At 33.1% G+C, this 12,237-nt stretch overlaps 1 protein-coding gene across 1 annotated transcript in view; it reads left to right on the forward strand.

The window, feature by feature from the left end:
• Positions 1 to 1,093: 1,093 nt before the first annotated feature.
• LOC129279145 (tetraspanin-6-like) overlaps positions 1,094 to 12,237 on the forward strand; it is a 36,390-nt gene continuing 25,246 nt past the window's right edge. The window contains exon 1 of the mRNA XM_054915248.2: positions 1,094 to 1,285. Within this exon, the coding sequence (XP_054771223.2) occupies positions 1,220 to 1,285 (66 nt within the window). The 5' untranslated portion in view covers positions 1,094 to 1,219. The remainder of the gene's footprint in view (positions 1,286 to 12,237) is intronic.

Genomic DNA, 12,237 nt, shown 5'->3' on the forward strand with positions numbered 1-12,237 from the left:
AGTGTGCAAACCATCTTATAGATCAAGAGACAGTTTATTATTTGCGTTTTGTTTTAGGCTATGCCTCACAAATGGATTGCTTTTTTTGAGTAGGTGTCGGAAAGTCGGTTAGAGTTCTAGTCTTAATCACAAGACTCATGCTGGAAAGGTGCATTTTCCAATTAGTTGAAACCAGTATGGAGGGTGTAGACTAGTATGCAGACATAATACAAAAATATATTATTTCATGTGTTCAGGGGGCTTCAGCGTTCCATTCAGAGACTTTAGGCTGTATATTCAGGCCACTTTTCTTAAACTCAATGGTTTGCTCTGTAATTGCATAAGACAACCTATAAATGTAATCAATTCGGTGGATTCACAATATGGTGCGCCATCTATCGGTTTAGTGAACAGGCCAAATTTCTAACTTCAGGGTCGACATCACGTACAGGCGCAGGCAGCGCTCAGTGCTAGTGTACTGTAATGTGACTGTGATGCTTAAAAAATGAGAACCATATGGCAAGAATTCACCAAAACGGTCTAAAGTTCGCAGAGAAATATGCAGGCAAATTTCTCGTCCACCTCCTGGACCGTAGTTAACAGCATATCCGGTCAAGCCGAGCCGGCCAGCGCTGAATAATCGCATGCACTTAAGTTCTAGCACACGCAACAGATGTCAACTTTTTCCCATGAGGCATTGCAAATTTTGGCCTGTTCGCTGCAACCGTTTGTTGGCACACCGTATTGTGTATTCACTGAATTAGATTCGATAGATTTTATAACTCTGGAGACCTTATATGGGGTGTTTAATTTACCAACCTTTTGCCCAATAATTAGAGATGAAATGCATGGGTACAACTACATGTATATCAATCTTGTATTGTCGCCCTGATTGATAAGAGCATGTAACTCAACACTTTAAAGCTAAAGAAATATTATTTTCGCAATGTAATCCTACCAGCATATTCCTTCAAATGTGATCTGTGCAAGTATGAAATTTGTAATGTAATATTTCCTTCATTGTTTTGCTGGATTTTGTATTTAGTGTATTGGATTTTAGTAAATAAATAAATCAATCAATTAATAAATAAATAAACTATTTCTTTTTTATTTTCAGGTTGTTGGTATAGCTCTTCTTGCTCTTGGTATATGGGGAGTGATAGAACTAAAGAACTATTTAGCCCTCTCGGAACAGGACTACTCCAGCGTTCCATACGTCTTAATTGGGACAGGAAGCTTCATGGTTGCTACAGGACTCATCGGGTGTTACGCAATCGTCAAAAACATCACATGGTTTCTACATCTAGTAAGTTGCTATTAAATCCATTGACCTTAAACTGAAAAGATATAATTGAGAGTGAAAACCTTCGAAACTAGTTGAAATGTAGTAGACATGAATAATCAAAGAAAGAGATCATTGAAATCTAGAGACATGATGTGAACTTTTTTATTTGAGATCATTTTCAGGAACCGATTTTATATAAGGGCAATTCCAGCGTAACGGACATGACGTTCAGACAAATTTTTGTAATTCAAAGGTTTATACAGTAGAATTAGCAGTCTTTTGATAATTGCTACTGAGCTTATCAGACACATTTAAGTATCAGTTACATACACATGAAATTTCAAATCGTTTCGTTGAACAGTTGCGGAGAAATTGCACTCTTTGTCAGCGTAACGGACATGACACGAAATGGACGAAGCATTTTTACCTCCTATTGCTTATCAAAATTCCTGTGAATTCTTAGATTGCATGCACCTGACGCTGGTGACAATTTAACCTTAAGATCATGCTCTATCCATAAAATGGTGTTTAACAAAAGTTTTACAGTGCATTCTGTATTCATAGCTCAAAATGTAGCGTAACGGACATGACAGTTTTGTCCACTTTTTGTAAGCGAATATAATTATTTTATTACAAGATATGGTACAAGTCTAATTGGTTACTTGTTAAGGCTAGAGGTTAGAGACACACATCATAACTGGTAATCTGTAATATCTCCTATTATTTTGCAATTTGAGAGGGGGGCTTTGCATACAATATTTATAAAACAAAAAAATATTTGGAAAAATTTCTTTTACACCAGTTAACAACAGTTAATGATTATTTTCCAGTTACTACCATCCGCCACATCTAATTAAAAGAGAAAAAGTTGAGAGTAAAGATTATTTTTTATTCATGGCTTACTATTTGACAATATACACTAGCGTAACGGACATGACACCCTTCCGAAGTGAACTTCATCAGCACTTCTTAGTTGCAAAATGAAAGAAATATGAATAATGAATGTAATTATGTAACAGCAAAGTACCTTTACTAACATTCTTAAGAAAAAAATGTAGATATTATTGGCACTTTTGGCAGGTATTATTAATTTAATAGCTATAGCCCACATGATAATTTTATATAGAATACAATGCTTTAATAGTACCATAGGCACACTGAGAAGAGCAAATCAGATTTTTTGTGAGAAGAAAACAAAATGTACCAGACCTGATTAAATCCAAGATGAACATACACCTATGGCACGCTCATAGGGAAACAATTAAATATATGTTTCACTTGAAAAAAATATGTTTCTCTTCCACTAAACCATTTCACTCAAAGAAATTTATATTTCACTTATCAAAAAAATATGTTTCACTTTTAAAAAAATATATATATTTCACTTTTCAAATAAATATATTTCACTTTTCCAAAAAAATATATTTCACTTTTCAAAAAAATATATTTCACTTTAAAAAAAAATAAATTTCACTTTTCAAAAAAATAAATTTCACTTTTCAAAAAAAATATATTTCACTTTTCAAAAAAATATTTCACTTTTCAAAAAATATATATTTCACTTTTCAAAAAAATATATTTCACTTTTCAAAAAATATATATTTCACTTTTCAAAAAAAATATTTCACTTTTCAAAAAAAATATATTTCACTTTTCAAAAAAATATATTTCACTTTTCCAAAAAAATATATTTCACTTTTGAAAAAAATATATTTCACTTTTCAACAAATTTTTTTTTAATTTTGAGAGAAAACAAATCCTTTCACTTTTGTTGGATAACACATGCGGCTGCCGTATTCGACCGTACGTAGAATTCATCTATCTACCTACATGATATATCTATCTATCTATCTATCACTCTGCCTAATATATATCTATCTGTTTAAATATGTCTATCTATCCATCTATCTGTCTGTCTGTTTATCTATCTATCTCTCAAACTATTTATTTTTCTATCTATATGTCTGATAATTATCTGATTAAATATGTCTGTCTATCTATCTACGAATCTATCTATCTGTCTGTCTGTCTCTTTATCTATATATCTATCTAATATTTTTTAATATGTCTGTATATCTGTTTATTTATCAATCAGTCAATCTATCTATCTATCTATCTTATGATTTATCTGTCTTTTTATCTATCTGCCTATTTATCTTTATCTATCTATCTTATGTCTATCTGTTCAAAATATGTATGTCTATCTGTATGTCTACCTTTCATCTTTCAATCTAATATCTATTGATCTGTTCAAATAATCATGTCTGTTTATTTGACTGTTTATCTATTTAATATATATCTATTAAATATGTTTAATATGTTATTTTATCTGTCTATCTATCAATAAATATATCGATCTATTTTCTCTCTATCTATACATCTATCCATCTATTTGTCTATCTGTGTATGTACCTATGTATCTATCTGTCTCTGAACCAGGGGCGGAAATCTCTCCCAAAAGGTAGGGGGGACACAGGGGCGGATCCAGCCTTCGCCAATAGGGGGGGCGGAAATTTGTTTCAGCCATATTTTCCCCGATCGGCAGCTCGAAGAAGATTTTTGTTTGTTTCTTTGAAGGGGTAGTCCTCATTAGTCACTTCTTAGCTTTATTCTTATAAATTAATATATAGTATCATTGTCCTTATTTATATGATGCGAGCGCGAAGCGCGAGCTAATTTTTTGGAAATTTTATGTATTTTTTCCTTAAATTTGAACATTCTGGGCAATGTTTGTTATCCTGAAAAAGATGTGTATGCAACGTAATAATTACTACAAGCGCAAAGCGCGAGCAGAAATAAACTGATGGAAAAGATACCTGTTAAAGTAGCATTTAACAATCAAATAATGCGAGCGAAGCGCGAGCTAATTTTTTTTTGACATTTTCACCTAAAGAATTGAAACTCAAGCAGAATAGGTATATAAGTAAACAATTGATGCGAGCGCGAAGCGCGAGCGTAAAATTTCGAGATTTAGTCCTATAATATTTACTGAACGAGACACTCTACTCATGTTTTGTAAATCATGAAAAGGATGAGTATTAATAATGCGAGCGCAAAGCGCGAGCAGAAAATTTTTATATATGTTTTGAACTGGCACCTGTTGAAAAGGTAACTGTTAAGGACTGCTTGCACTTAGCCATGAAGGCGTTACATATTTCAACAATCAAAAAATGCGAGCACGAAGCGCGAGCTGAAATATTTTGATATTGTGATCTGAAACTGGATAATGATTTAAATAGAGAACAAGTTGAGTATCTGAATAAACATGCGGGCGCGTGTTTCATAAATTATTTAGACCTAGAATCTAAGCATTCTATATACATGTACATCTTTAATCATGTAAATCATGAAACTTTGATACTCCGATCTGAAAAAAGAGTCAATTTCAGCTTTATATTTCAAGCACTTTGTAGAAAAATTGTAAGGCAAGCAGCAAATGTTAATATTTAGACCATAAAACTGACATTTTTACAGAGCACTTTTTAAAAATCAATTTGTAAATCACACAAAATAATGAAAGTTCGATTTCCAAGGTGAAATATGTTTTGTATATTGACTTCCAAACTTGACATTCGAGCTCCATATTGAACAAGATATGTAAATCACCTAACAGGCAATGCGAGCGCGAAGCGAGAGCTAAAATGTTATATATAGTGGCACGAAAGATTCTTTTTATTTTCCAAGTCTTCCCCTCATCTTGTTTTATGCACTCGTCGCCCTCTTCTTTTTCTCCTCTCTTTTCCCTCTTTTATTCCTTCTTTCTTTCCGTTTTTTTCTTTTTTTGGCTCCGCCAAGAGGGGGAGGGGGGGGGGCGGGGGGGGGGGGCGGCCCCCTGTGCCCCCTGGTCCGCCTACGGGGACAAGGGGCGTGAACATTTGACAAGCAAAAAAAAAAGGTTATCCCAAAAGTAAGGTCATCTTGTCCCAACTCGTCCCCAAATACATGTTTTATTTCGATTTAGAATGATGTATTTCTTACCATCATAAAAGACAAAAAATAGTAGGGGGGACATTTGATATTGTGTCCCCCCTACTATTTTGAGTAGGGGGGACACGTCCCCCCTGTCCCCCCTAGGATTTCCGCCCATGCTCTGAATCGATGTTTAGATCAAATATATCATAATCACCGTTATCATCATCATCATATTTGCCATCAATCATTATCAGCATCATCCTCCTCATCATCGTATATTTTTTCGTCAATCAATATCTATCTAATGTCTGTCTATCTATCTAATACCTATTTATCTGTTTATATATATACATATCTATTAATATATCTCTATCTTCTATTAATCTATCCACCTATCATTTATCCCTCCATCCATCCATCTATTTATCTATCTTTCTTATATGTATCTGTTTAAATATGTATGTCTATCTGTCTGTCTATTTATCTTTCATACTTATATCCACTCATTTGTTTAAATAATTATGTCTGTTTATCTATTTATCTACGACAGACCACCTAATTCGTCCGCACGACGAATTAAAATCTAGTTTCACTTGTTACATTTTAAATCTGAGAGAAAACAAATCCTTTCACTTGTGTTGGATAACACATACGACGGCTGCCGTATTAGACGTACGTAAAGTTCATTCCTCACGTAAAATCCATTCCTCTCGCTACGCAAAACATTTCACTCTTGTTGCAAAATTCATTTCACTCAATTGCAAAAAATACGTTCCTCTTTTTTCTCGGCCTGTAGGCGGCGCGCTTCATTGTTGGCGGGAAATAGAGATGGTTGCAAAATTTTCGCTGTGCTGAGGGGAGAAATCATGAAAGCGGTTGCAACTCACAAAATGACAAGGATATGGGGATATCAGCGAACGCAATTACGTCACTTTCCCACGTGCACGAGAATGCACCACGAGGTGGGCCCATGAACACAAAACGTAAAGGTTGATTTTATCGCTGATTATGCACAATAGCCAGTGCAATCAGCCGTTGCATTCTGCCCTACGATCAATCACTAACCTTAGCACGGTCTGGCTATACGTTTTGTAGGCATGGGGCATGAATACTTTATACATACACTATCTACAGAGCTGAATGGTCAAGGTAAGTGTTGAAATTTCCCTTTTCTCCATTCCGTCTGTCTTTTACTTCATTGACATACGATGATCGTAATGATTGATTAAATGAAGCTTACAAAGAGCTACAATTCACTGGTCAACTCGCTTGTACCTGCACTGCAAAACCAAATTCTCTCCAGTTTGTCCGAGACATGAATGGGGGGTTTTCCAATGCTACTCTCAGAACGGGCAGTACTTCACCGTCTTTTGAACAGACATGAAAAGTGAGTATACGGGACTGAAGTTAAGTGATGACGTCATCGCTCAACCCTAAAAATTTGGTGTTAGCCGAGAATGTCATGTATGCTTTACCGCCTATGTCTGGTTTGAAGAAGCACTGCCCGTGACAAAATGGTGAGAATTTTGTTTTGCAACGGAAGTACAAGCGAGTTGACCAGTGAAATGTAGCCTTTTGTAAGCTTCATTTCATCAATCATCGCGATTATCGTATGTCAATGAAGTAAAAGACAGACGGAATGGAGAAAAGGGAAGTTTCAACACCTTGTCCATTTAGCTCCGGAGATAGTGTAGTGCCATGCGTGGAGCTATCCATGCTTCATATCATGCCTACAAAACGTTAGTGATTGATCGTAGGGCAGAATGCAACAGCTGATATTGCACTGGCTATTGTGCATAATCAGCAATAAAATCAAACTTTATGTTTTGTGTTCATAGGCCCACCTCGTGGTGTATTCTCGGGCACGCGTGGGAAAGTGTCGTAATTGGGTTCGCTGGTATCCCCATATCCTTGTCATTTTGTGTGTTGCAACCGGATTCATGATTTCTCCCCTCAGCACAGCGAAAATTTTGCAACCATCTCTGTTACCTCGTCCTGCCAACAATGATGTGCGCCGCCTACAGGCCGAAAAAAAAGAGGAACGTATTTTTTTGCAATTGAGTGAAATGAATTTTGCAACAAGAGTGAAATGTTTTACGTAGCGAGAGGAATGGATTTTCACGTGAGGAATGAATTTTACGTACAGTCTAATACGGCGGCCGCCGTCGTATGTGTTATCCAACAAAAGTGAAAGGATTTGTTTTCTCTCAGATTTAAAATGTAACAAGTGAAAAAGAAACTAGATTTTAATTCGTCGTGCGGACGAATTAGGTGGTCGGTCGTAGATAAACAGACATAATTATTTATACAAATGAGTGGATATAAGTATGAAAGATAAATAGACAGACAGATAGACATACATATTTAAACAGATACGTATAAGAAAGATAGATAAATAGATAGATAGATCGATGGATGGAGAGATAAATGATAGGTGGATTGATCAATAGAAGATAGATATATATTAATAAAAGGGATTAATATATAGATAGATATAAACAGATTAATAGGTATTAGATAGATAGACAGATAGACATTAGATAGATATTGATTGATGATAAAAAATACGATGAGGAGGATGATGCTGATGATGGCAAATATGATGATGATGATAACGGTGATTATGATATTATATTTGATATACACATAGATTCAGAGACAGATAGATACATAGATACATACGCAGATAGATAAACAGATGGATAGATATATAGATAGAGAGAAAATAGATTGATATATTTATTGATAGATAGACAGATAGAATAACATATTTAACAGATTTAATAGATAGATATTAAATAGATAAACAGACAAATAAACAGACATGATTATTTGCACAGATCAATAGATATTAGATTGAAAGATAAAAGGTAGACATACAGATAGACATACATATTTTGAACAGATAGACTTAAGATAGATAGATAGATATATAGATAGATAGATAGATAGATAGATAGATAGATAGATAGATAGATAGATAGATAGATAGATAGATAGATAGATAGATAGATAGATAAAGATAAATAGGCAGATAGATAGAAATTAAGACAGATATACAGACATTTAAACAGCCGGATAAATCATTAGATAGATAGATAGATTGAATGATAAATAAACAGATATAGACATATTAAAATAAATAAATAGATATTAGATAGATAGATAGATATAGAGACAGACAGATATATAGATAGACAGACATATTTAAACAGATAATTGTTAGACAGATAGATAGAAAAATAAATAGTTCGAGAGATAGATAGATAAATAGACAGACAGATAGATGGATAGATAGATAGATTTAAACAGATAGATATATATTAGGCAGAGAGATAGATAGATATATAATGTAGGTAGATAGATAGATAGATGAATTTTACGTACGGTCTAATACGGCAGCCGCATGTGTTATCCAACAAAAGTGAAAGGATTTGTTTTCTCTCAAAATTAAAATGTAACAAGTGAAATGATTCTTTTCAAAAGTGAAACATATTATTTTTTGAAAAGTGAAATATATTTTTTTGAAAAGTGAAATATTTTTTTGAAAAGTGAAATATATTTTTTTGAAAAGTGAAATATATTTTTTTTGAAAAGTGAAATATATTTTTTTGAAAAGTGAAATATATATTTTTTTGAAAAGTGAAATATATTTTTTTGAAAAGTGAAATATATTTTTTTGAAAAGTGAAATATATTTTTTTGAAAAGTAAAATATATTTTTTTTTTTAAGTGAAATATATTTTTTTTGAAAAGTGAAATATATTTTTTTGAAAAGTGAAATATATTTTTTTTGAAAAGTGAAATATATTTTTTTGAAAAGTGAAATATATTTTTTTGAAAAGTGAAATATATTTTTTTTGAAAAGTGAAATATATTTTTTTGAAAAGTGAAATATATTTTTTTTATAAAAGTGAAATATATTTTTTTGAAAAGTGAAATGTAAATTTCTTTGAGTGAAATGGTTTAGTAGAAGAGAAACATATTTTTTTCAAGTGAAATATATATATAATTGTTTCCCTATGGGCGTGCCATATACACCTGTATTATAAAATGTATTTTATGATAAAGAATATGTACTAGTATTAATGTCAATTTTAAGATTAAAAAAATGATATTAAAAAGTATTTTAAATTTTAATAGCAGTACCTGGAAACCAGTCTTTCATTATCGATTATGTACGAGTTATAAGGTAATCGGAATGTTTGTAAATCGCTTCTGAGATTTTTTTCATTCAAAATAAAGATCCTTGGTATAATCATCCTTTCATCAAATCTTGGATGTACTAAATCTTACGATCTTGCTTGCTGACAAATGTGGCTGAATCTAATTTCATTGTATTGTCTGCGCTGCTTGTGTACAAACGAAGATACATCATTCAAATCATGATTATGGCTGACCAAAATACTATGATGACATAATTTATTGATCGCGCCACATTCCTTCCACAGCCTCTTTGCTTTGTGATATTAAGAAGTGCCTCTGTAGATTCATGGATTCATAGAGCTACATCATGTAACACAGATATCTGAATATTTACAAACTTGTTTTAAATGTGAGCCAGTGCCATCACTGAAGAAGTTGAGGGTTGGTGAAAGTCAGATACTTTGAAGCAATGTCATCAAAGATCTCATGAATTCACATTGGAGTTTTATCATGCTCCAAACTGTCAGTGCAAACACCTAAGATAATCAATTATTGTTCAAACACAAATGATGCAGATTGTGATATGAGTATGTTGCCAGTTTTAGCTGCATCTTATCCTAATATTATGTGGCATACTGTTAATTCTCAGAAAAATATACCAGAACAAGAGCTGAACTTTCATCATTTACCAACTTCTAAAAATAGCTTGAATGACATGCAGATTCTAGGAGTTATTACATCCAGCTATCCTCAAGCAATTGAGAATGACCACAGTCTGTGACACTGAGCCTAATATTTTGTTTTTGTGAATGCTGCCTTTTGTCATATATTAGGTGTCATGTCCGTTACGCGAATTGTCATGTCCGTTACGCCATTTTTATGAAAATGAGAAGTGGTCAGGGAAAATGATTGCTACACATGGTAGGGGGTTTAATTCTAACATAGAATCTGAATCTGCAGTACCTTCAGACAAATTTCCTGTAAGCTGTGAAAACTTAAAGTGAAAAACGTAATGGACATGACACTGATAATGGTAAAGAAGATCGATTTCTCTAAAATTGATGAATGGCATGAAATATAACAATGATTTTCTGTTGATTTAAACATTAATCATCTATACAAAAGTTAAAATAGACCTGTGGGACCTTATTTGCTTTTAGTAGAGACAGGAAAGATGAATTGTTTAAAAATAGCCACATTTTTTAGATTTTGCAATTTATTATTTTATTTTTTTGATGATGGAAAAAACCACAAAATTTTATCAATATTGTGATTTTTCTATTGGAAATTGAAACTTTATAGATTACTTTTTAAGAAAATTTGACTGCTTAAGTGGAATCTGAAACTTCATTTTTTCTCGAAAGTGAACATTTTCCATGGAATTGCCCATAACCAAGCTTTCAACTGTGCCTTGTAACATAAATCAAATTTAAAAAGCATGACTGTAAGTTGAAATCTATGGAAAACTGAATTAAGAAAAAAAGTTTCAGTTCTTTGTCTATGTATGTTACACTGCCATGGTTACATGTATATAATATCGGTTAACTCTAGGCATACTGAATCAAAAGAAAAATGTAAATATCTATTAAATTTTGTATTTGATCGATTTGTCATATATTCAGAGACATGCTGTGATGTCATTAATGTCACAGTAGAATTTAAACAAAAAATTATGACTTTGCTATCCAGCTGTTAGTATTCTTTCCTAAATGCTTGTTTGTTATAGTATCTATCTTTGTTTATGTGAAGTGTAATTAAGGAAGTAATCATTACTAACTGCCTTTTAATTGCCAGGAAACTCTTTTCCTGTCTTCTCATCACTCTCTCTCTCTCTCCCTCTCGTATTATTTGTTGTGTCTGTCCTTTCTTCTCTCCTGTATGTCTGTTTCAGCTTTTATTTGAATGACCCTGTCTCAACTGAAGTTTATGCTGCACTTGGAGCTTTCTGACCCATTTAAATACCCAAATACCGGATGGGTGTTTCATAAAGCTGTTTGTAAGTTAAGAGAGACTTTAAGAACGACTGGTGATCCTTTCTTGTGGTAAATAGTATATTGAATTGGCGATAGTTTAGCACATAAGAAAGGTTCACCAGTCATTCTTAAAGTCGCTCTTAACTTACGAACAGCTTTATGAAACGGCTCCCTCGTATTTTATGTAAAACAATCAGAAAATTTACCCTGATCTACCCTTGTCAGAAGACACTGGTATTTTTGCCTGTTTTAAAGCAAATTACTTGTAAAATCCCACAAAAGAAAATACCAGCTTTGAGTCTGAGCTTCCAGACTAGCACTGGGCTTTCTTATTTGGCTTATGAATGCATTTGAGTATGATAGATTGAAATGTCAAATATACTATTGCTCAATAACTTGACAGATATGCTAATATATGCGTTCGGTAATGAGGAAGGAGTGGGGTCTGCTACTAAGTAATGAAATATTCTCAATCGACCGTCTGTGTGCTCTGTCTTTAATATAAGAAGGCAATAAGCCATGTGACATACATTTTGTATAAAGGATTGTAATTAAAATCATGATCATTTGAATTAATTGAAATTCAGTATTAAGCATATATGCTGTATACTATGGGTGTGTACAATGTTGGTTTCAAAATTTTAACGGAAACATGAATCATGATTGAAAACGTGATTACAATACGCGGATACAATGAGAAACAAAGGGTGTGTTCAATGTCCTCCATTCCCGGTCGTAAAAGTAAATGCCTTTCAAATCATGATTCGGAGGAATATTTAAACTTTAAAACTAGATGCGTTTCAGATTTTACAACTTTCACCATCGCAAATGCGACATTGAACACGATTGAGTTTTGAAACGTTTATAAATTTGCTCTCGCAATGGAAGCCTACCCAAACAGGTGGAATTGACCTTTTTTGTGATGGGTCAAATTCTGCACTAA

The sequence above is a fragment of the Lytechinus pictus genome, chromosome 16 (assembly GCF_037042905.1).
Source record: "Lytechinus pictus isolate F3 Inbred chromosome 16, Lp3.0, whole genome shotgun sequence".
NCBI lineage: Eukaryota > Metazoa > Echinodermata > Echinoidea > Temnopleuroida > Toxopneustidae > Lytechinus > Lytechinus pictus.